The sequence below is a fragment of the Camellia sinensis genome, chromosome 13 (genome assembly GCF_055761805.1).
Source record: "Camellia sinensis isolate YWXY chromosome 13, ASM5576180v1, whole genome shotgun sequence".
Classification (NCBI taxonomy): Eukaryota; Viridiplantae; Streptophyta; class Magnoliopsida; order Ericales; family Theaceae; genus Camellia; species Camellia sinensis.
The window spans coordinates 12,295,008-12,321,517 of NC_138973.1; the positions used below are offsets into that span (position 1 = coordinate 12,295,008).

The window sequence follows — 26,510 nt, forward strand, 5'->3', positions numbered from 1 at the left end:
CCAGGCTGAGGCCTCAGTTTTTAGTCACCCCACCAGACAGTCAGCAAGATCAGCAGAATACTGCCAGGATGGAAGAAATGATGCGCCAGCTCCAAGAGAGCATGAAACAAATGCAGGAGGATGCCGCCCGTCAAGCGGAGTTCTCTAAACAGCAGGCCACAGTCATGGCTCAATAGGCCAAGCTAATCACTAGACTGCAACAACAAAATGCAGCATCGGCCTCACATCAAGTTCCTCCTCCACCAGGGGTCCCGTTACCCGAGCAAGCACCTACTGTGCAGAATGCCTTGCCAAACACCCAGAGCACCTTACCCAATGTCCAGAACATCCAAGAGGACACAGACCTTCCAACGGGGCCAGCTCCGCCCCCGCTTCCGCCTCAACTGTCCAAGACCCATACACCCAACCACCCGGACTCTCCCTTCGAGTTCGAAATAGACCATACGGCTTTGAAACTGAGCAAGCTCGAGAAGCTTTTCAAGAAATCACAAGGAGTAAAGGCTATTCCGGATATCGAGGACAGATATACCGATATGGCCGTAACGTTGCCAGATAGATTCAAAATGCCGCAGATTGATCGTTTCGACGGATCCGGGGACCCCATGGTCCACCTCCGGTTATTCTCAGATATACTGCGGCCAATGGGCCTGACCCGACCACAAAAGCTTTCTCTGTTCAGCCGAACCCTGTCGGGTGTGGCCGCTATCCGGTACGCGAAGTTGGAAGATGAGGTAAAAAGAAGTTGGGATGAAATGGCCGAGGCCTTTGTCGCACAGTACTCGTACAACACCCAGATCAAGATTACAACTCGTGATCTGAAAACAACAAGGCAAGAGCCCAAAGAGACTTTCTCAGATTTCGTAACTCGGTGGAGGGCGAAGGCATCGATGATGACCCTGAGGCCTACTGACAAGGACCAGATCAGGATGATTGTACGCAATCTCCAGCCAAAACTGATGCAAAAAATGATTGTACTCCCCTTCCCTACCTTTTCTGATCTGCATGAGATGGGGGTACAGATTGAGGACGCTATGAAGCAGGGCCTTCTTGACCAGGAGAAAGAGCAGCCCAGGAGGGCATTTTCCCGCAATTCAAATGCGACCACCAGTGGTGATGCAGCTGCAAGATCTTCTGATGTGGGCATGGTTACCACCACCGTATAAAAAACAGCTACCCCATTCACCGGTGCGTCCGGAAGTAGCTCACAAGGAACCAAATACCCACCTCGAGTCAAGAGGGTTTTTACCCCACTTCATATGCCTTTGTCAAAGGCTCTGGAGGTCTTAATCCGGAAAGGGCATCTGAAACCGTTGGAACAACGGCCCCTACCCGATCCTATCCCTGCAAAGCATGATCAGACTAAATACTGCGCCTACCATCAACAAACCGGTCATGACACTGACAGTTGCTTTCGTCTGCGCCATGATGTACAAGATCTGTTTGACAACGGGGTCATTACCGCACCATGTCCAGCAAAGTTTATCGGCACTTGATCAATGAATTTGTGGGGGGATAATGTGATCTGATCAGAAATGGAACCAACTGCGGGTGGCACTCGATTTACTCCAGATGTGGGAAGGACAGGCACTGTTTTGAGCATTTGCGAATGCCAGTCTCTGACTTGGGTATTCGGTCAGTCTTGTCGTTTTGTATTGAGTCAGTCTTTTCATACTGAGTCAGTCGGGTCTGTCTTGTTGTATCGAGTCAGTCCTGTTTTGTTGGAGTCTGGTGATTTCAGGGGTGTTACCTCGGACATCACTTGCTTGTTTTGAACTTGTCTTTTTTGGCTCTCTTTTGAGTCTGTTTCTGCCGGGGAGCCAGTTGTGCCGACAGATTTGAATGAAACAGCAGTGGTTTTTCACGCTCTTGTGTTTGCCTCGGCCGTGTGCCAATTGTGCCAGAAAGTTTGAATGAAACGGCAGTACTTTCGCCTACTCTTCTGCACCCCAAAATCATTGCATTGACCTAAGTTTTTCAAAACTTTTTGAACACTGCGGTGAAAACGAAGAGGATGGAATTCCTCGGGTTTTGTAAAATTTGATCATTTGAGAGAAAGAGATACATGCTAAGCCTTTAATGATCGAAATCATGCTTGTTAATGTGAGTACTGAGAAGGATCCTGGCTTGATCCAAATTGGTCCCACACCGTCTTCAGCGCGAGCAATTTGTCGCTTTCTTAAAAAAATTTCAAAAAAACAAAATGTTTTGTGCGGTCCTGCGAAGACTTGTGTGGAATCGCTCTTGAGATTGTACAGTTTAGGATCGCTCTCAGCCTCGAGACTTGAGCCCTTGCTTTCAAACCTTGACCTTAGATTCAGAATGTTCAACGGTCAACTGCGATATGAGGCCTGTGTGGCCAGATTTGAAACAGCCCTCGAACAAGAGGCACCAAAGTCAGATCAAGAAGATCAGACCTCATCAGAAGAAGCTTGCAAAGCTAGAACAGAAACACCCCTCGAACTAGGGGCGAAAATGTCCGATGTGCTCGAAGAGCCCAAGATGGATCCTTCTGCAAATCGATACAGTAGCCACTCTCTTGGATACGGATGGCTTCGAGATCCTAAAACCATTTGGCATGGACTTGTTACGCTTTTACCCTTTGAGAGGCTTGCTGGGCCGAAAACCCGGAAGGGCGACCCAGGCAAAAGTTAGAGCAAGAGAAAAATACAAAAAGAAAAAAAGTAAAAAATACAAAAGAAAAAAAAGAAAAAAAAGAAAACAAAAAAAAAGAAAAATGAAGAAAAATGCAAAGAAAAGAACAAAAAAAAGAAAATCAAAAAAGAAAAGAAATGAAAAGAATTGAAAAGAAAAGAAAAACAAAGCTCGCAAGATCGAAAACCCGCAACAGGCGCCTTGGCAAAAGTTAGAGCATAAAAAGGAGAGGTTAATACCCGAGTGTACCTTAACCCCGAACTACGTAAGGCTTGATTCCCATCTTTGGGATACGTAGGCAACTTCATTCTGAAGTCCAGCCGTAAAACACTTCAAATTTGATTGTGTCCATGCGATGGTTTCGGTCATCTTTGTCTTCTCTGTATCTGAGAGTCTGGTTGTGTCCGTCGCTCTGAGGACTGACTACAATGCGCTGCGGTGCTATTCAAACAAGGGGCAACTTTCCGTTGCCAATCAAAACGCCGCAGTGTCATTTCAAACAAGGGGCAACTTTCCGTTGCCATGCAGTGTCCTTCAGACAAGGGGCAATTTTCCATTGCTATGGATCCGAGATTACGCATCTCAAGAGTAGGTTCCGTGCTTGTTGAGCAGTGGTCGTTTGCAAAAATAGTTTTTGAGAATTTTTACTGAGGTTGACTAATCTTCTCGAAAAGTACTCCATTTTTCAAAACTGGACCATTTCTTGGACCCAAAAAAAAAAAGAAGGGAAAACTCTCAGTGCTCATAGCCTAACTTGCATGATTTAAAATTAGAAAATCAAACAAGCGCGTTAATCTAACTCTCATGTTGGTCAAAACTGTTTTAGTAGAAAGCAAAAACAAAAAATGGTCAAAATGATGAACTAAGGGCACAGTTGAGTCAAGTGTTCTGTTTTTTCCCCTTTGTCAAAATACTTGCCAGAAAGGGCACTCTACTTGTCGAAAAGGGCACCGTATTCGCCAGAAAATGGCACAAAAAAGGGCAGAAAGCTCTCACATCCTTCAAGCAACGAGGTATCAGGCCAAGTGCGAAGCATGAACTAGAATGGGGCAAGATATTCCACTCCATCATCTGGACAGATCTTATCACGTCCAAACTCCCCAGCAAAGCATCATCAACTGATGTTAGCTGCATATTTTCTACACACCCAGTTGTAGCGCAACTTTTCCGTGGGAGGAATTCACTAGCTGTGAGCGGAAGAAAGAGATTCTAGCTGAGTGTTAGGGGCAAGAGCCCACAACTTTTTGTTTATCTATCAACCGCCCTGGGGAGGGATAAAAATGAGAGAATAAAGAATAGAGAGATGTACGATGAGAGAAAAGTGAGAAAAGGGTTTTGTGAGAAAAACCGAGCTTGAAGGCCGAGTGATGTGAGAATCACAAATGAGAGAGGGTGGGAAACAATACCTAGAGAAACAGGCTCCCTGTGCACGTCTGTATGTCGTGTCTTTTGTTTTGTTTGTCTCAAATCTTATTTTGAGTCGTTCCGAGCGTGTCTCGTTGTGTTTAGGTCATTTTACCTTTGTTTTCTTTTTTGAGTCGTTTTGGCTATGGTCAGTTATGGGCTCAATACCCGGTTGAGAACCCATTTCTCATTTCAATTTCAAAAATCGTTTTGCGCTCCGAGTGCCGTACCGTTCTCCACATCTGTGCAAAACAAGATTAGTTCTTTCATAAAACCGCAGGGTTCAACCTAGGTCATGTCAGAGCAGTAAAACCAGGACCTATTTGAAGCTATATAGTTTCCAGACTGCAAAGCAAAAGAAAAGAGGAAATGTCGAGCATCTGAGTTTGTTTCAACTTCAGTAAGTTCCGAGACTACATTCCGTGTGTACCTCTTCGGGTCTTGCCTTTGCTCTGAAGTACGAGTGTGCCTCTACCTCAAGCTCAAGATCAAGTCTGCTTCAAGCCAGAATGGCGATCAAAAGTGCTCTCCCTGAGTACCATTCCCTACCAGAGACATCTTGGCTGTGTTCGCAATGAGTTCCTAGGAGACCAACTGCGAAGGTGGAAACTAGAGTTCGAATGGCTGATGCCTAGAACGTAAAGGTTCAGGATTTCCGGGACTAAAGTCTGGTTTAAATACCCAGAGGCGTGTCCTCGGCTTGAAATCTGTATGGAAGCCCCATAGGTTGAGATAGCATGTATGCACCTCAATTCTGGATACTGAACCAACCTAGTCAGTCACCCCGTTGGAGAATAGGGAAAGTTGTGAATATGATCAGGAAGAAAGGCAACATCCAAAGTGTTCTACGTGAAGGACCCTTGTTAGCATTTCAGAGCCTTTGTACTGTAAGTTGAAGGTAAGTGTTCGAAGAGCACGAGGGGAGATCCCCGTCAGAGTAGAGCGATTCATCGCCACTCATTTCATGAGGTGCTTTCTAAAGCGCCGCTTTGTCCATTTGTTGCTTTCCTTAAGCATCATGCATTGTAATGCATTGTACCTATCAAGTTTCTTCCTCAATCATGCACGATATTGTATGTACGGTTCATTCAAAGAGGTTCCGTTTGAGATCCTTTATTTAGTGTATCAATCACACTTCATTCAGTTAGTGTATTAACCACACTTCATTTCTTTAGTGTATCAGTCACACCTCATTCACCCTTGGTGTATCTATCACACTTTCTTCGTTTGCTTAGTGTATCAATCACACTTCATTTATTTAGTGTATCAATCACACTCTCTTCACTTAAGTGTATCAATCACACTTCTTTCATTTTGTGTATCTATCACATACATTCTCATTTTATGTATCAATCACACTTCACTTCATTCATACTTCACTTCATTCATTTAGTATATCAATCATACTCTGTTCACATAGTGCATCTATCACACTTTGTGTTCATTTTCAGTATATCAATCATACTCTGTTCACTAAGTGCATCTATCACACTTCGTGTTCACATTTAGTATATCAATCATACTCTGTCCACACTATGCATCTATCACACTTTGTGTTCATTTTCAGTATATCAATCATACTCTGTTCACTAAGTGCATCTATCACACTTCGTGTTCATTTTCAGTATATCAATCATACTCTACTCACATTGTGCATCTATCACACTTTGTGTTCATTTTCAGTATATCAATCATACTCAGTTCACTAAGTGCATCTATCACACTTCGTGTTCACATTTAGTATATCAATCATACTCTGTTCACACTGTACATCTATCACACTTCGTGTTCACATTCAGTATATCAATCATACTATGTTCACTAAGTGCATCTATCACACTTCGTGTTCACATTTAGTATATCAATCATACTCTGCTCACATTGTGCATCTATCACACTTTGTGTTCATTTTCAGTATATCAATCATACTCAGTTCACTAAGTGTATCTATCACACTTCGTGTTCACATTTAGTGTATCAATCACACTCTGTTCACTAAGTGCATCTATCACACTTCGTGTTCACATTTAGTATATCAATCATACTCTGTCCACACTGTGCATCTATCACACTTTGTGTTCATTTTCAGTATATCAATCATACTCAGTTCACTAAGTGCATCTATTACACTTCGTGTTCACATTTAGTATATCAATCATACTCTGTTCATACTGTGCATCTATCACACTTCGTGTTCACATTCAGTATATCAATCATACTATGTTCACTAAGTGCATCTATCACACTTCGTGTTCACATTTAGTATATCAATCATACTCTGCTCACATTGTGCATCTATCACACTTTGTGTTCATTTTCAGTATATCAATCATACTCAGTTCACTAAGTGCATCCATCACACTTCGTGTTCACATTTAGTGTATCAATCACACTCTGTTCACATAGTACATCTATTACACTTTGTGTTCACTTTTAGTGTATCAATCACACTCTGCTCACATTGTGCATCTATCACACTTTGTGTTCATTTTCAGTATATCAATCATACTCAGTTCACTAAGTGCATCTATCACACTTCGTGTTCACATTTAGTGTATCAATCACACTCTGTTCACATAGTGCATCTATCACACTTTGTGTTCGCTTTTAGTATATCAATCATACTTTGTTCACCAAGTGCATCTATCACACTTCGTGTTCACATTTAGTGTATCAATCACACTCTGTTCACATAGTGCATCTATCACACTTTGTGTTCACTTTTAGTGTATCAATCACACTCTGTTCACATAGTGCATCTATCACACTTTGTGTTCGCTTTTAGTGTATCAATCACACTCTGTTCACATAGTGCATCTATCACACTTTACGTTCGCTTTTAGTATATCCATCATACTTGTTCACTAAGTGCATCTATCACACTTTGTGTTCCCTTTTAGTATATCAATCATACTTTGTTCACTAAGTGCATCTATCACACTTCATGTTCACATTTAGTATATCGATCATACTTTGTTCACTAAGTGCATCTGTCACACTATGTGTTCACCTTTAGTGTATCCATCATACCTTGCTCACTTCACCCTTTGTATATCAATTACACTTTGCTCAAATAGTGTATCTATCACACACGCTCACACTATGCCTACTTTGTGTATCAATCACACGCGTTCGCTCTGTGTATTAATCACACACTCCCGCTTTGTGTATCTATCATACTTGTTCACTTAGTGCATCTATCACACTTTGTGCTCACCTTTCTGTGTATCAATCACATGTTCGCTCTGTGTATCTATCACACATGCACACTGTATTCGCAGAGAGAATTCCATAATTTTCTTACATCCTTTCTACACGAGGTGTAGTTTGGCTCGAGTTTACTTGCTTGCCTAGCATTCGCTTAAAATGTTGCATTTATTTCGCATAATTGCTTCATTACAGCTCTCTTTGCATGATCATGAGTGATGTCCGGCTTCGCGTAGCGTATAAGTCCAACTTTCAAAACCGGCTTCCCGTAGCGTATAAGTCCAACTTTCAAAACCGGCTTCGCTTAGCGTATAAGTCCAATTATCAAAATATTTCTGCATATCATTTTGCATCCTGCCCCTGAACTACGCTGGTTTGATTCCTCGCAAAAAGGATACGTAGGCAGCCTGCGAGCACAACCATTTATTTATCTATATTTTGTTTGTTTGTCCAAGTCTTCGACCTTGTCAAAAATGGGTCGTCTCTAGGCTTTGACATTCACTCCCGTCACTTCTTGACTTCCGAGTTTTGTCACAGAGGGGCAACTGTAGACACCCCATTTTTGACCGCCTTTAAGACTCGGACGCGACTGATGGTTTTGGAAGATGTGCAGGGCAAAGGTTCAATTTCTTCAGCAATGAGAGAGTCAAAGCTCAACTTCATACCCCTTTTTGGACCAAAACAATCTTGATCAAAATATTTTAGCCATAAAACCCTCTCTTTCAAAACATTTTTGAAATAAAGTTTTTACGATGTTCCGAGGCTCGCATTTTGTCAAATGTTGCGCTTTTCGGTAAACCGAGCAAGGGCAAAGTGGAAAAGAATGAAAGAGAGATGAAATCTTTGAAAAAATCTTTCAAAACACCTTGCTTAGGGGTTTGAAGTTGAAGAAAAGAGGAGAAGAGGGAAGAAATCCAGTTGGGGGAGAAAATGGGCATGAACCGTTAAGAAAGAGTCGAGCAGCCCTCGCCAAATCGGGCCTATTCATTTGCACACTTGGAATCAAGCTATGAGGCCACCACCGTTGGAAATAATACTTCCGGGGCTTCATTTTTCACTCAAGAATCTCCTAAATCCAATTCCGGACGAGGGAGATATAGTTGATTGAAGTAGGGCATCACTCCGGTTGGGACCGAATCTGCGCGGCTTCACGGAAACTGGCATAACTTTTTTCACAGGAGGAATTTTAATGCAAGGTTTGCGCCATTGGAAAGATAACTTCCGGGGTTTCAATTTTGACACTTGAATGGCCACCATTGGACTTCCCAATCACCCACCGGCCACTTTTCTTTCCGGAAGCCCATTTTTTTGTCCTGAAAGTAGCTGGCTGGCCAGAAAATCTAGCAGGCCGGCCACCTAGCTGGTGAAATGAATTTTTTGCCTTTTTTAGCTAGCCGGCCATAACCCCCTCCCCAAGTGTGTCCTAGAAGTGAATTTTGTTTTCCTCTAGGCCTTATGTCCGAGGGTTTGGCCTTTTGGGGGGAAACTTGATTCATTTCCCTCCATTTTTCCCCCCCCCCCTTTTTTTTCCCTTCTTTTGTCTATATAACAGCAGCTCCAGCTGCTGGTTTGAGGGTTACAAAAATCCCCCCTAAGCCTCTTGCCTTATATCTCTCTCCCTCTCTATTTCCAAGCTCAAAACCCTTAAGTCCTACACTCATTTCTTCACCAACCCATAGCCCCACCCTTCCATCCTCCATTCCAGCAGCTGGAGGTTGTTCTTCAAGGCCTAGGAGTGCTGCATCTCAAGCCAAAAGGCTGCTAAAGTTTGGTCTACAAGGGTAAGCTCTATTTCCCTCTTTTTGGTCCATATTTTGCATCCTTTCTAAGCCATACTTGCTTGTTGTTTTGGGCTCCGACCTTAACTGGAACTAGGCTTATTTTGAGCTATTTTTCATGTTTGTTTAAGGGCCTCTCACTGTTTGAGGCCTCCTTGTTGCACTTGCTTCATTATCTCCCTTGTATGCCATTTCCTTGTGTAGTATTTTTGGCCTATGTATAAATTGTTTTGAGGCATGTCATAAACTGTAAATGGGCTTATTTTGATCCCTTCTTCAATGTTGTTGAAGGGCTCATCACTGTTTGAGGCTTCTATCTTCCACTTGCCTTTATATCCCTTTTTTGGCTCCATTTTTGCATGATTTATTATCCTCTTGTGCTTCTGTTTTTGGACTTTGGTCCGAACTGAAAACAGCCTTATTTTAACCCTCTCTTCATGTTTCATTAAGGGTCTTTTATTGTTTGAGGCATCCTTTTTGTACTTTGTGTTATAGCTCTCTTTTTGGCCTTGTTTTGCATAGCATTTTGAGCTTGTATGCACACTGTTTTGGCTCGGTCATAAACTGTAAAAGGTCATGTTTTGAGTCCCTCTTCAACATTGTTGAAGGGCCCTCAGCTGTTTGGGGCCAGCAGCTGTGACTTGCTTCTTTACCTCACATTTAGGGCCATTTTTGCATGCTAGCTTAGCCCCATTTGTGTTCATTATTTGGCCTCACTTAAAACTGTAAACATGCTTTTTTTGGGGCTTCCTTGAATCTGTCTTCATACTTCATGTACAAATAATGCATGCTTGATGTAGCTACAAGTCATTTCATGTGCTTAATCTTGCATTTCGGGACCATTTCATGCATCGGGTGCTATATTGTCATGATTCGGGGTTGTTTTGCATCTTGTTTTGCTACTGAAATTTGCATGCTAGTATGCCATATTCCATACCTTGCCATGTCTTGTTAGAGTGGCATTTGGTGCCTTAAGGTCGGTCCTCGGTTTGCGTGCATGTGTGCACGCATTTCGAGTGTCTCATTTTCATACTATGGCCTCTTATGTGAGTGTGGCTGAGGTTCACTCATATTGGTGTAAGTCCATTGTGCATTGTGTATGCCATTTCATTTCATAGCATTGTGTGTGCTAGGTTGTATGTTAGCGCATTGTGTATGCCATGTTATCTTATGCATCGTGTATGCCATCTCATAGCATTGTGCATGCTAGGTTATATATTAGTTGCATTCATGCATGTCATGCATATTGCATTGTGCTTGGGATAGGAGTTAGCCCAAGCACGGGAAACGAGGGACGTTTCGTACTCCGAGTGACGGAACGTGTCTCAATTCCCTGTCACCGACACTCCGGATTATCCATGATGGAGTTAGGTTTTAGTTGAGTTTTTATGTGCATTCATTCTATATTGAGTTGCACAATTCGACTCCTCGGCCATCATGCATCGAGATGCGTGATTGGTGGCACGAGGATCGAGGCATGCATACATCTGTGAAAATACATTGCTATGCCCCTCTCTTGCTCTCTGTTGCAGCAAATCAAGAACCAGCAGTCTTCCGGAACTTGGCGCGCTTTCCAAGAATAATTGCAAAACAGAGGCTAATTGGGGCATCCCAGTGGATTTCCGCGCAAGGCAGCCCAAACATACATCATTCATCAGAGTCGAGGCAGTCCCTGGCTTGCATGCCAGTATATAGCTTTCTTAGATTAATTTGTAAATTAATTAGGATTTCTGTATTTATTCGGGACTGTATTATTTATTCATTCGGGACTGTATATTATTTTATTCGGACCCTCCGAGGGAGGGCAATGTTGTAATAAGTGTGCGTGTGTGCGATGCATGTCTTCCAACCCCACGTCTTTCTCCCTTTTATTTACCAGCTTATAATGGTTAGATTAGGGCATGTTTCAATTAGCATACAGTATGACAGTATGTTTGCATCATTCATCTGTTTTGCATGCACCGGGCTCGGCGCATCATACTAACTGCATTTGTATTTCAATTTCAAAGTTGAATACTTGTTAGCTGTAGCATTTCATATGTTTAGAATAGCCGAGCCTGCTATAGTTGCATTTTTGCATGTGTTGCATTAGGCATTTCTGTATAATTAGGATCATGCATGGATTTCTAATTAGTTTCTTTTTTGGCTTGGAGTACTCGGTAAGTTTTATGCTTTAGCATCCTTGCATGTGTGTGAGTGACTGCCATGATAGCATGCTTACCATGAGGCTATTTGCTTATGTGATATAACTGCCTGAATGCCTGTGGGTGAAGGTTGGGTTATTTGGATTGGAACAGTTCATCAAATGTGTGTTTTAAGCCCACTAGATAGTGGCAAAATCATATTTTCTAAGCCCACCCGAGGGTGGCAAATCCACGTCTTAGCCTACTTGCGGGTAGCACCATCAAACCATTTTCAAATAAATAAACATGAAATGTTTTGTTCTAATTCAGACGATCCAGTCTATACTTGTATGCTGTGCGCATCACATAGTAAATCTAGGCTAATAACCGGAATAAGAACACACAATGTTTTCAAAACTTGATATCATGGTTAGTAGAGGCCGATCTTTGATCGGGCGAGCGGGGGTGCTCACGAAGTGACCTTCCCCAATCGTACCCAAGTTCCCGAGCCGAGGCAACTTTGGTAATGACGGACACGTGGCCTTAGGCAAACGAGTCAGGGTTTCCTAAATTTTCCCAAAAATAAAATATTTAGGTGGCGACTCTGTATCTAGCAAAGCAGTCCATGTTTGGCACTTCTTTCAAAAAATCTGTTTTCTCAAAACGATTTGTCGGATTTGGACTCTTTGGTTCAGATTTAGAACCGTGACAATTTGAGAGTCCTGAGCTGTAGTGACCCCAAATGAACAGAACGGGATTTCCCTCCCGGGGCGTTCGGGGACGTCTACAGGTGTGCTTTGAGGACCCTGCTCAAATTAAACAGGCTGTGGTGAGGCATTTTAGAAAGCAGTTTATGGAGAGTTGGTCTGTGAGGCCAAAGCTTTCAGGCCCTTTCAATATTATTAACTCAGAGGCAGCAGCTACCTTGGAAGCAGTGTTCTCGGAAGATGAGATTTGGGTAGCTCTTCAAGATTGTGATGGGAACAAGGCCCTCGGTCCAGACGGTTTTAATTTGGCATGCATAAAAAAGTGTTGGCCTGTCATGAAAAGTGAGATTGTTCAAATGTTTCGTAAATTTCACACAAATGCTAAGCTATCATCTGGGATTAATAATCCCTTCATTGTACTTATTCCTAAGAGGGATAATCCTTCAGGATTGGGAGATTATAGGCCAATTAGCTTGGTCAGCTCCATCTACAAGATCTTGGCCAAGGTGTTGTCCAAAAGAATGAAGCAGGTTCTCTCAGCTGTGATTAGTGAGGTGTAGTCAACTTTTGTCAGAGGTAAGCATATTTTAGATGGTGTGTTGATTGCAAATGAAGTTGTAGATGGGTGGCACAGAGCTAGGAAGAAGGGCATTTCGAGAAAGCCTATGATTCATTAAGCTGGGAATTTTTGCTATCAATATTGGGTAGTTTTGGCTTTGGGGCTAGGTGGATTAGGTGGATGAAGACTTGTATTACAACAACTATGGTGTCAATATTAGTTAATGGTTCACCCACGGAGGAGTTTCAACCACAAAAGGGGTTAAGGCAAGGTGACCCTCTATCTCCATTTTTGTTCATTATAGCAGCTGAAGGCCTTAATCTTTTGTTGGGTAGGGCTATTGAGAAGGGCCTGTTTAAGGGTGCATCAATAGGCTGTGATCAGCTGGGCATCTCTCATCTTCAATTTGCAGATGATACCATTATTTTTTGTGAATGAGGCATGGAGGAAGTATTGAATATTAAAAAAGTTTTGAGGTGCTTTGAGGTGATCTCTAGATAAACTTCCACAATAGTGTTGTTTGTGGGGTGGGTTATCATGAAGACCAGACTAAGGAGTTTGCTAAGGTGTTGAACTGTCTGTCTAATAAATTGCCTATTATTTTTTTAGGCTTGCTTTTAGGGGCCAATCCTAGTGGAAAGAGTACTTGGTCTCCAGTAGTGGCGAAATTTTAGAAGAAGCTCTCTTCTTGGAAAAGGAGACTGTTGTCTTATGCTGGTAGACTGACTTTGGTCAAATCAGCCTTGTCTAATTTGCCTATCTACTTCCTGTCAATCTTTAAAATGCCAAAGGGGGTCATAAAATCCATCTCTAAGATTCAAGCCAATTTTCTGTGGGGAAGTTCTGCTACCAGCAGAAAAGTGCACATGGTTAAGTGGATGGAGGTCACAAAAAAGTAAGAATCAAGGAGGCTTGGGAGTTAGGGACTTAGGTGTGGTAAATGAATGCTTGTTGCTAAGTGGTTGTGGAGGTATGCAGTGAGGATAAAACTCTGTGGAAATCAGTGATCTGCTCTAGGTATAGCAAAATAGGTGGGGGATGGTCACCTTCATTGAATCAGTCAGTAGGGGTCTCATTGGTTTGGAAGGATATCTCACAACTTTCTGTGGTTAATCAGCAAATGGGTGAATTTTTTGGTGAACATGTTAAAATATTAGTTGGCAATGGGAGGAGAATAAAGTTTTGGTATGATCCTTGGTTAGGTGGCAGAGGCTTGAAGGCTGAATTTCCTAGATTATTCAGTTTATCCACAGAGAAGGAGGATTCTTTGTAGCAGTTCAGTGCAAAGTTTGGTGCCTCAGGTGGGTGACAGCTTCATTTCAGAAGGAATCTCTTAGCTTCGGAAGAAGAGGATCTGCAGAGGCTGTTAGGCTTGCTGTTCTTATCTCCTAGTCTCAGAGATGGTGTTGAGGACTCCTGCTCCTGGTTGGCAGAGAAGACAGGGTAGTTTTCAGTTGCCTCTGTGTGGAGGTGGAGGGCTGCAGCTAGTGGGAATGGTCTGGTAGTCCCAGCAGGGGGTCTGGGTGAGACTGGCCCCTCCAAAGATGCAGTTTTTCTGTTGGTTGGCTTGGCGTGGCAGAGTTAAAACCTCATCCTACCTTCAAAGAATTGGGGCTCTTCATTTGAGTGCTAATAATCTGTGTGTTTTTTGCCAAGCTGAGATGGAAACTGTTGAACATGTGCTACTGCTGTGTCCTCTGGAATGGAAGTGCTGGTCTCACATGGTAGAGTGGTGAGACTAGGTTTGGGCTATTCCAGGTTCTGTAGAAGGCCTGTTGCAGTGGTGGTATGGTGGCAGGTCCAAATTCAAGTCTTGGGTACAAAGTTTGGCAGATTATTCCCTCTGTAGTCTTATGGTCAGTATGGAAGTTGAGAAACCAATGCTTATTTAAGGATGCTATTTCTGATCTCCAAGAACTCTGTGAACAAGTTAAGTTGCAGGTAGCTTTCTGGTCCAAATGGCACTTGAAGGTGGATTATTCAGTCCATGATTTAGTGTCCAATCTCTACCAGATCAAATTGCAGTAAGGTTCAATACTTCAGAGGTTTGTTGTTCAAAATGCAGTGGGCATGTGCTCTAGATTCAGGTGGGGTGCAGGTCTTTTGTCTAATTTAAATCAGACAAGGTTTGATAATGGGTTTGGATGGATGGTCTAGAGTTGTTGGTAGTTCATCTGGTATGTCTTGTTCTGCTGAATTTATATCTGGTGTGTGGCAGAGCTAAGTTGGTCTGGTTTTGGCCTTCTGTATTTTGTTGTTTGTTGCTGAATGGAGTGTTGTGTGCTGCTGGTTTTATATCTGGTGTGTGGCAGAGCTAAGTTGGTCTGGTTTTGGCCTCTTGTTTGTCTGGTTCGGGCTGATGCCGTTAGGCCTGGTGGTGGGGCCTGCTAATGCTTGATAGCTCTGTGTAGGAGGCTAGGCTGTGATGGGTGCTGTGTTGCTGTAAATTAGGTGGTTGGAGCTTAGTGTTGTGAAGGCCTCAAATAAACTGCTGCTGCAATTTAGCTACATGTAATGTGTTGAATGGATGCTATGATGCTTGGGTGCTGATGTTAAATGGATGCTTTGTGATGGAAGGGTGTGAATTGGTCTGGAGCTTCTTGTTAACTGCTGCTGCACGTTTTTTTTTTTTTTTTTTTTTTTTTTTTTTTTTTTTTTTCTAGTTTGTGATGTTCTTCAGACAGAGATCTCTGTTTTTGCAGTAGTGATGGAGGCACAGTTTGTAGGTCTGCAGTGTTGTTGTGATGCTGTCTTCAAAACCTCATGAGGCTTTGTGATGGAAGGGTGTGAATTGATCTGCTGATGCATGTCTATTTTAGTATCTAGGAGGTTGGTGCATGTCTCTCTGCTGCTGTTTTTGGAAGTAATTATGTAGAGTGGAATTGATCTGCTGCTGCTGTCAATTAGGTGTTTTTGTGTTGTTGGTTTCTCACCAACTAGGAGGTTGGAGCTTTTTCTAACTCCAACCTCCTCTTTATTGGTGTTTGCCTATCATATCATATGTAATTTATATCATCAATAAAGTTTTTCTTTTGCCGATCAAAAAGAAAAAAAAGACGATGGAAGCTATATCTTTCAGTGTGGGTGAATCCTTGCCTTTAGCTGATAACTCCCCAACATTTGTTCCATTAAAGACGTTGATCCACACCTCACCTCTTGCACTGACCTATTTGCTTTATATGGTATGGGATTTGACTGTTTAACATAGAGCTTTTTCTTTTGATGGAATATTCCAAGTTTCACTTCTAGTTGTAAATAATTTATAGCCACTGTTCGGTTTGTCCTTGAAAGCTAGTTACCATGGTGTCTGTCCGAGGAGTAAATGTGCCCATGTACACCACCCTTAAGAGGACAACTGTGGTATGTACAATGCTGGTTTAGTATGTTCTGGCAGGGCAGAAGTACACCTTGTCTGTTGTTGGAAGGTAAATTGCTCTTTCTAACTGCTTCTTTTGCTTACAGTGTGTAGTATGCTTTTGGTCAGCAAGAGATGACAATGATTTTGACTTCATCTCTCAACCATGGTCAATGAATGTTTGCATATTCTAACCTTAGGAATGCACTTGATTGGTTGTTCTGAGGAGCTGAATACTAACATTGGAACATAATTTTTGAATTTAGAAGTCACTTGATACGTTTAGAAACATTAAAAATTGATAGCATTTACCTATGCATGTGCGAGGCACTTTTTCTTTCTTCCTTTTGAGTAATTTGGTAATATGACTTATCGTTTGGTTCATATTTTGGCATTAACATTATGATAAGCACCTATAAGCATGTATTTTTTAGCACACCATGCAATACAACCAGACCATTTTTTATGTGCATGCGTAACTTGTCTAATTTCAGATTTTTTTTTGCACAAAGATTCATATAGGCGCTATTTTGTTCTTGCTTTTACATAACCAAGCAATAATATGTGAAATGTTGATGTACAATGTTATTAACGGTGAAAGCTTTATGCCAAATTAGAACATGAAAATATTGATGCATTGCTCATGAAGTATATAGTCTGTAGTTAGAAAAAAAAAAGGTTTTACAACTAGAGTTTCAATTTTTTCTGTTTTTATGATGAGGAACCCTGTGTACGGGTTGGATAAACCTTGGATACACACACCTACTCACAAGACACTTGTATCATCATCAGGTAAGACTCGGCGCAATACCAGGTTGAGTCGAGTGTGGATCCAGGATATGTTATATGAATGACTTAGTTATGTGGTGTAATCCTAATTATTAATGATAATGTGAGGGAGCAAAGGTATTTGACCATACAATTTTTATGGAGAGAAATTATTTTGCATTTTCTGATTATAGCATACTTGCATTTTTGTGCTTAAAAAAAAAAAAAAAAAGAAGAAGCTTTTTTTGCTGTTTCGTTAATATATGATGTATCAAACAAAAACAAGAAACCAAAAAAGGGGATTGTCTGGCAATACTCAATACGGGAATACCAAATATTTAGGAAGTAGTTCACTGTACAATACATAATTTTAGTGACTATGGTTTAACATGTGATATTCCATCACCAGGCTATGTGTGGACAAATTCTTGAGTTCTGTTTGGTTTCACTCAAATCTGAGGATGAACTCTTGGGTTCTTTGGTACATCAAAATGTAAATAATAGTGCATAACATCTTGAGCTTTGGTTTGGATATTTGAATTTGTTCTTTGTTTTTTATCTTTATTTTTTTTCCAACATCAAATAGATATTTCAACTTTTGCTTGAATTGTTATGTTTCTAATTCCTCTGTTTAACCAAAAACATAAGGTGTTATCAGTGTGGCATTGATCATTATTGGTGCATTTATTGCTGGGGCTCGAGACTTGTCATTTGATTCCTATGGCTATGCTGTTGTTTTTATGGTAGTAATTCTTCTGTTTTCACAGTTCTTTTTCATCAGCTTCACATCTCTTCTTTTTTTTGCTGATACCTTCATTTTCACAGGAAAATCTAGTGGCCTCAATAGCTTTAGTCTCATGTGGTGCAATGGTAAGTTAATAGAGCTCAAAACAAACAAAAAACCTGTGGACATTACAAAACTTCTTAAATATGGTTCTTTTAAATTCTAGAACTGTGAGATAAAATCATTTTACTTTTTTGATGTAGGAATATTATGTGGGCCATTCTTATTGTTCTGGACATTTATTCGGGTTGACTTGGAGATTACATTGAATTTTCCATATCTGTTTTCTCCTGGCTTTCTGGTAATTTGCTGACCATGATAAAATTTCTTAGTTTAGTCCAATAATTGTTTCTGTGGTTGCAAACTTGATTTGGATACGCAGTAACATTGTCTCATGGAGACAAGAGGCTGGAATTTCATTTCTGTCCAATTTCATGCTGCTTTTCAAATGTGACCTGAAAATTGTTTTTAGTTTTCAAATGTCATTTGTGTTTGTGCTAGCATTTTATGTCATTAATTAGTTTCTGCATCTCTTTTTCTAATCTTTTCTGAACCTCTTAACGCTTTGTACGTTTGCAATTAATTAGCCTGGCTACTTCTTGTTGCGTCAGCATTGAAGATAGATTTGCATAAGCATATCCATCACCAAAATCACCATCAATCATCTTCCACAGTGGTGACTCATGATGACTGCTTTTATCATCAATGTTCCCCCCCCCCCCCCCCCCCCATCTTACCTACTACCGTTAAGTCCATCAAATTCAAAAAGAACAATTTACTCTTGAATATTTTGACCAATTTACACAAAATTCATTTTATAGTCTCTTTTTTTTTTTTTTTTAAATACCATTTTCTTCAATTTTTAAAGTTTGAATTAAGCGTAACATTTAAATTTGAATCCTAATGAAATACAACATATGCATTCACGAGATGATAATTGAAGAATGAAAGAGGTACTTCCGAATCAAATTGGAGTTCTAATGGTGGTAGATGAAAACTAGAGAAATTGGATTTTGAGTGTTGTCTCTGCTGCTTGAATTGAATATCAGCTTAAAGCTGATGTGGTAAATTATTGATTGTTTCTTGTAGAAATTATGAAAGTTAACTAAGAAATGAGGATTTGGGTCTGATGACTTTGTCGGCAACATTAACTTTATTTGTAATACTTACTCTGTCTCAAAATAATAATCTCTTTTGGAAAATTTAACTTTTTTTTATAATACAATTATTGCACATTAAAAAAATTAATTTTTCAAAATTACCTTTTGATAGTACATTTTTAGAGGAATATCAATTGTTAATAATTGTACTTTTTATGTTGTTAATGAATTTAAAAGAAGGGCAAAATAAGAAATTTATATTATTTTTATCTTTGATTTTTGAAAAGAGACTAATATTTTGAGACAATGAAAAAATAGAATGAGGGACTAATATGTTGGGACGGAGGAAGTAATCATTTTTGTATGCACTTATGTCTTGCTCTGTTATTGCAACAATGCTAACTAATTGGGATCCTCCGATTAAAGTTATTGCTCTTGTTGATTTGTCTGTTTATTGTAAATGGCAGGCTGTGTTACTTCTATCCTGCATACTGGCTTTCTTCTTGAATTACAGTATATTCCTAAACACAACTCTTAATTCAGCACTCACGCAGACAATTTGTGGCAATTTGAAGGTTTGTTTACCAAGTGCCTTTTTTCTACTTGCATGAACAATTCTCACAAATATGATTGTAGTCTTAGCAAATGTGCATCATTATGTGCTACCTACCCAATTAAATGAGAGTCTTGGCCCAACGGTAATGCTTGCCATTAGCATCGTTGGTGGTGACTGCATACATTTGGCCCTCCTTAGACCCTGCTTTAGCGATTTCGCGTGCACTGGGTTGCCCTCCACTACCTGCCCAACTAGGGTAGCCTAAACAAATAGTGCTGCTCTATGATCATCCAATTACACCTCCTTAGTTATTTTTTGATTTGTTCAAATTGTAATTAGATTAAAAATATTTATAAAAAAATGTTTAAATTCAGATGAGATGTAAGGAAATCTTTCTAGAGATGAATTGGGTTTAAATTTAAATTGATAGCCTACACTAGCATGTAAGGATGTACACCATTCACTCGGGCGAGTTCCTGCACATTTATTGGGAGTTTTGTTTTTTTGCTTGTACTGTAGACATCTTCATATTTCCTACCTTTCGAAGTCCAACCAAATGCTTCGGTCCTCTGAATTGTTGGTGGTTGTATTGCTGTAGGATCTTTTCACCATTGGACTTGGCTGGGTGGTGTTTGGTGGGCTTCCATTTGACTTCGTGAGTGTGAATTTTACTTTTTCTGTCTCCATATGGCACTACTACTGGACCTTTACTCTTTTTTCTTTTTCTTTTTTTATTTTATTTTTGTTTTTGCTTTTTAGTGTTGTTTTTAGGAGATAATCTGATTGTTTGGCTTGCAGGTTAATGTTGTTGGGCAATTGCTTGGTTTTGTTGGATCGGGTCTGTATGCCTACTATAAGTTCATAGGGAAGTAACTGCACAGTCTGCTTGAAGGCTAGTCTTTCATGCAATGGTGGTGATAGGTTTGTTGGCCTCATGTGGAATCCACAATTTTGATTCGATCATCATGGTGTTTTTGAAGGAGATATACCGGCTTTGAAGAAAAAATTGCACTCTGCTTAGGAATATCATAATTTTTGAAGAGAATCAAGTCATGCTTTTGCTTGATCTGAATGTTGTAAGCAGATTAGGTATCCGTTACATGTTGTAATTGATAATTGATATTCTTTTTACTCTAGTTGCAAAAACATCAACTTATTAGCCGAAAATTTGGAAAAACAAAATTGAGACTATAAATTTGTAGCAACTCTTCCCTAGTTTGCTACCTCTCACTTTGGTGCTCATTAACTGTAGTTTGCTACCTCTCACTTTGCTAACTCTTCCCTAGTTTGCTACCTCTCAATTTGTAGCAACTCTTCCCTAGTTTGCTACCTCTCATGCATTAACTGTAGTTTTATTTTATGTTTCTATGAACTTGATTACACTATGCAACAAGTTCGTTGTACTGATGGATTGCTAATCAGAAAAACAATGTGTGATTTGTAGGGATTCAACCGAGCTCAAAATAGTTGAATTATCAATGGATTGTTATGCCCTTTGTCTCAAAACAGTTAAATTTTACTGATACCACAATGGTACGTACTGAGGAGTGCCCTGTTTTTGTTTCTTGGAACCTATTGTAACAGAGTTAAAAAAAAGACAAGCAATACAATAGTTTGGGTTGACTGAGGAACCCTCGCCTCCAATTAACACAAGTGTTTAACAGTAAAATGACCATTCTCCTTTTATTCATGACTAGCTACTCTTATATTGGCAGCCTCAACGTTCACAACCATGAAATTAGGAAAAGAAGTTAGACCCACTACTTTCCTTGAAACCAGGTCAAACCAACTACTAACAATTATCACTAAAAACTAGGATTACTTACTGCAAGGATAACAACCTAAATTAAAATATTATTTTGAAAAACAATAAAATAACAGTCACGTAACAATTCCTTCCCCCTAAAAAGCAGCCTTGTCCTCAAGGCAATATTCAGGAAATTGCTGCTTCATGGTTACCAGATCTTCCCAAGTAGCTTCAGTGGGTGATAATCCTTGCCAATGAATGAGAACCTCGTCCTTCCTTTTACGCACTCGACGATCCAGAACTGCTTGTGGCTTAGGAACAAGAATTTCATCTTCACTGCGTACAATTGGGAGCATGCTTTGTACAGGAAGGTTTTCACCAATCTTTTTCTTCAACAGTGAGACATGAAAAACGGGATGGATACGTGAATCCTTGGGCAGGTCCAATTTATATGCCACAGCCCCGATCTTCTTAGCAATCTGGAATGGCCCATAATACTTAGGAGAGAGTTTGAGATTTTTCCTCATTGCTATGGATGCTTGCCGATATGGTTGGAGCTTAAGATAAACTCACTCTTCCTCTTCAAATTCCCTTTCTCTATGATGACGGTCATACACTTTCTTCATGCGTGACTGCGCTTCCTTCAGTGTTGCCCGCAAATCTTTAATAATCTGATCGCGATCCATTAACTGTTTCTCCACGGCGTCAACCTTCGCCATGCCGGGAATGTAGGACAATAAAGTTGGTGGTGGCCGACCATACACAACTTCAAAAGGGGTTGTTTTAATAGCTGAATGCCAACTAGTATTATAGCAATACTCAGCCCATGCTAACCACTTACTCCACTCCTTCGGCCGTGAACTCGAGAAACATCGCAAGTACATCTCCATTGTGCGATTTACAACTTCACTTTGACCATCCGTTTGGGGATGATACGCTGAACTATAGTTGAAGTCAGTGCCATTCAACTTGAATAATTCTGACCAGAATAAACTTGTGAATGTCGGATCTCGATCACAAACAATGGTTCTTGGCATTCCATGCAATTTGAAGATATTATCAAAAAATATTCGTGCAACTCCAGTAGCCGTATAGGGATGTGACAAGGAAAGGAAATGAGCATATTTGGATAACCTATCAACAACTACCAGAACAGTAGTTTTCCCATTAGACATTGGCAATCCATCAACGAAATCCATAGAAATATCCTCCCATACCTGTGTTGGAATAGGAAGCGGCTGGAGTAATCCCGCAGGGGCAAGTTGTTCGGCCTTGTGTCGCTGGCATGTGTCACAAGCTGAAATGAACTCCCGAATTTTTCTCCTCATTCCAGTCCAATAAAAATTTGCTCTAATCCGCTGCACTGTTTTGTGGTATCCCTCATGGGTACTGTTGTGGAACTGATTTAGAATCTCATTAATTAAGGATGAATTTTCAAGAAGATAAATTATTTCCTTAAAAAATATGACTCCGTCTTTAAACTCCCATGGTCCCACCGCTTCACCATCCATGATATGTTGAACCAGCATTTGCAAATTTGAATTGGACTTGACTTCTTCCTTTATGGCCTCCATCCAATCAGGAATAAGTTGAGTAATAGCTGCAAATGCTCCACTGTTTCTTTCCGTAACATTTTTTGTATCTTCTCTTCTTGAAAGAGCATCAGCCACAATATTCTCCTTTCCTTTTTTGTATTCGATAACAAAATCAAAGCCCTTCAATTTATATAACCATCTCTGTTGAGCTGTAGTGGTAATTTTCTGCTCCCACAAATACTTTAAGCTTCTTTGATCGGTTCTTACGATGAACTGTTTTCCCAACAAATAGGCTCTCCATTTCTGGACAGCCAATACTAATGCTAGAATCTCCTTCTCGTAAGTTGACAACAACAAGTTTCTTCCCTGTAGTGCATGACTGTAAAATGCTATTGGTCGCTCTTGCATTAAGACAGCCCCCACACCCGATCCACTAGCATCACATTCCACAATGAATTTTTTTGAGAAGTCAGGTAGAGCTAACACTGGGGCTTTAGTCATGGCTTCTTTCAAATTCTGAAATGCTAATTCAGCCGCTGATGTCCAAGCGAAGGAGTCTTTCTTCAACATTTTGGTAAGGGGTGCAGCTATTTTACCGAAATTATGGATAAATTTTCGGTAATAGCTAGTCAATCCAAGGAATCCCCTTAGTGCCTTAAGCGTGCTGGGCTTAGGCCAACTCATCACCACAGCAATTTTGTCCCGATCCACAGCGACACCTGTATCAGAGATGACATGGCCTAGGTATTGCACCTCATTTTGCCCAAACTGACATTTTTCCCTTTTAACAAATAACCCGTGAGATCTAAGTACAGCCAATGCAACTTTTAAATGCTGAAAATGTTCATCCCAAGATTTGCTATATACAAGAATATCATCAAAAAAGACTAAGATGAACTTTCGCAAATAATCTTTAAATACCTCATTCATTAAGGATTGGAAGGTAGATGGAGCATTAGTGAGGCCGAACGGCATTACCAAGAACTCATAGTGGTCGTGGTGAGTTCAGAAAGCAGTCTTTGAGGTGTCTTCTGGTATGACACGAACTTGATGGTACCCGCTACGTAAATCAAGCTTTGAGAATATTCTTGCTCCATTCAACTCATCCAATAACTCATCAATGATTGGAATCGGAAACCGGTCTTTGATTGTGATCTTGTTAAGAGCACGATAGTCGACACACATACGCCATGATCCGTCATGCTTTTTAACTAAGACGACTGGTGATGAATAAGGGCTATTACTGGTTGTGATCACGCCAGTAGATAACATTTCCGCCACTAACTTCTCTATCTCCGCCTTCTGATAATGAGGGTAGCGGTAGGGCTTGATACACACCGGTTCACTTCCTTCCATTAAGGGAATCTTGTGATCATGTGCTCGTGGAGGCGGTAGACCTTTGGGCTCTTCAAACACATCTTGGAATTCTTTCAAAATTTGTTGCAATGGTGGAGGTTGACACTCAACCTCAACTTTTGGAAGTGGAGTCCCAAGTGTGAACAATTGAAGCAACACACCCTTTTTTGATTTTTTGAATTCTCGACTGAATTGTAGATCCCCAATTATCTGGTCCCTTGGCACAGATATACCTTGGAGAGACACTTCTTTATCTTTTATCCTGAATTTCATCTGCAACTTTGCAAAGTCCCACAAAATTGGACCAAGTGTACTCAACCATTGGGTTCCCAACACAATATCATATCCTTCTAATGGAAGCAAATAAAAATCCACAAGAACAGGTATTCCTTGCAAAATTAATTTAACATTTGTACACTTACCTGGACTGGATAATTTTTCACCAGAAGCAACCACAACCTCAAACTTCCCTCCTTTCTCAGGTTGTAATGCCACCTTCCTAGCAAGAATCTCACTAATGAAATTATGAGTGCTTCCTGAATCCACCAAAACAATGGTTGATATGTGTCCAACGCCTCCTTTTACCCGCATTGTTTCTGGTGCGTGTGCACCGGAAATCGCATGCAAGGAAATTTCAGGCACCCCTTTGTAGTCCTCTTGAATAGATTCTTCCATGTCCATAATAACGTCGCCATCTTCTTCTTCATAGTAGGCTTCAATTAAGAACAACTTCTTGCATCGATGTCCAGGAACAAACTTCTCGTTGCAGTTGTAACACAATCCCTTCGCACGACGCTCTTGCAATTCTGTCGGTGACATTCGTCGAATTGGAAGTGTAGCGCTGGTGTTAGTTGTCTCCTTATTTGTCACCTTCTTCAAATCAGTCATGGGAGTAGCTCGCCGTTGTGAGATATTGCGAGCTTCATACAACCGGGCAAGTCCAATGGCGGATGACAAGTTTGTAGGACGGCCAGATAGTACATCGGCTTTGATCGATTCTTTTAATCCGCTAATGAAACAACTGACTTGGCGGTCTTGAGGAAGTAGTCCAACTTTAGATAATAACCTCTCAAATTGGGTCTGATAGTCACGTACTGAACCAACTTGTTGCAACTTCGTTAACTCTCCAAAGAAGTCTTGGAATTGGGTTGGGCCATACCGAGCATGCAAGCCATCGGTAAACTCTTTCTAGGCCATTACATCCTCCTCTTGTTTCAACAATTGATACCATAACTGAGCATCACCCTCCAAGTGGAAAGATGCAAGTGGCACTCGATCTTCTTCCGGTGTTTGATGGAATTGAAAGAATTGTTCCACCCGACATATCCAACTTGTTGTATCTCCTTCGCCATTAAAGCGAGGAAAGTCAAGTTTGACAAATTTTGGAGCATATGAATGTGGTGTTCCCGTCTGGCGGGTCCCTAGATTGTTGCCAGGTCGTCCACCATGGGTCTAAAGTGGAGCCACTGAATTTTCTCCGTCCTGGCGCTCCATATTCGCTGGTGGTATGATGGTTTGTGAATTCAATTTGCTGATAATTTCAGCAAGCTGCTCCATAATTTGTTGTTGACCAGCGGTAAGAGAGCCTACTTCGTTCTCCAAACTCTCCACTCTTTGATCCATGCCCTTGCTCTGATACCACAATGGTACGTACTGAGGAGTGCCCTGTTTTTGTTTCTTGGAACCTATTGTAACAGAGTTAAAAAAAAGACAAGCAATACAATAGTTTGGGTTGACTGAGGAACCCTCGCCTCCAATTAACACAAGTGTTTAACAGTAAAATGACCATTCTCCTTTTATTCATGACTAGCTACTCTTATATTGGCAGCCTCAACGTTCACAACCATGAAATTAGGAAAAGAAGTTAGACCCACTACTTTCCTTGAAACCAGGTCAAACCAACTACTAACAATTATCACTAAAAACTAGGATTACTTACTGCAAGGATAACAACCTAAATTAAAATATTATTTTGAAAAACAATAAAATAACAGTCACGTAACAGATTGCTAATCAGAAAAACAATGTGTGATTTGTAGGGATTCAACCGAGCTCAAAATAGTTGAATTATCAATGGATTGTTATGCCCTTTGTCTCAAAACAGTTCAATTTTACAAAAGAAAAAAAAATGAAAAATCGATGAATCTGATATTGACTCTCGGTCAAATGGAGTGCCAAACGAGAGGAAATGGTGATGTTTTTTGCTTTACTTGGTGTCCCGATATTGTGGATAGTGACAAAATGAATCTGAAGAATTCATGAACCAACCTACTTTTATCTTTGAATCTGAACCCAATGAAAAATCAAATCAAGGGCTCAAACTTAGTACTAGATTCATGAAATGGTGGGCACAAGCCATTATATAATCCTCGACACGGTGTTGAAGCATTATGTGGAATGAAAGGAATTGAACGAACTATGGTGAAATGAATTTGATAAACTTGATTCATGAACCAAAACTATTGATATTCTTTAGACTTTGTGTCTCATGAAAACATCAAATTGATGTTCAAATGTAGTGTCTGATTCATGAGATGGTGGGTACAAGTTACAACCCTAGGTATAATCCTTGGACAGAACATAGTGAGGCCTTAGTAAATAGTCCCTATAATGGGAGGCATATGGGTTACTTTCATACTAGTTAATTTTGAGTCCGATTTTGTTTACACTTGATAGTGTATGTGAATAAAATAAACTCTGATTGGTTAAAATAGTGGATTTTTTCATTTTAAATGGGTCTATCGAACTTTAAATAGAGTGTAGTATACTATTTCAACTAATCACAATGTGTGTTTTGTTCATACATTTTTTAATGTGTTTGAACAAAATAATTTTCATTAATATTATGATTGTCTTGTTAATTTGATAGCTGTAATTTC

The 26,510-nt window shown here is 40.4% G+C and overlaps 2 protein-coding genes across 3 annotated transcripts in view; one reads left to right on the plus strand and one right to left on the minus strand.

Annotated features, from left to right (window-relative positions):
* LOC114302348 (UDP-N-acetylglucosamine transporter UGNT1) overlaps positions 1-19,883 on the plus strand; it is a 199,705-nt gene extending 179,822 nt beyond the window's left edge. Inside the window, exons 6-10 of one of the 2 annotated variants that reach the window (XM_082901470.1) lie at positions 17,379-17,423; positions 17,541-17,638; positions 18,905-19,012; positions 19,592-19,648; positions 19,792-19,883. In XM_082901470.1, coding sequence (XP_082757596.1) covers positions 17,379-17,423; positions 17,541-17,638; positions 18,905-19,012; positions 19,592-19,648; positions 19,792-19,866 — 383 coding nt within the window. In that variant the 3' untranslated portion in view covers positions 19,867-19,883. The other variant, XM_082901468.1, reaches the window with a different exon arrangement.
* Positions 19,884-20,895: 1,012 nt separating this feature from the next.
* LOC145805211 (uncharacterized) lies at positions 20,896-21,267 on the minus strand. Its single transcript, XM_082900280.1, has one exon. It carries the CDS (start codon positions 21,265-21,267, stop codon positions 20,896-20,898), a length of 372 nt encoding a protein of 123 aa, XP_082756406.1.
* Positions 21,268-26,510: the final 5,243 nt, after the last annotated feature.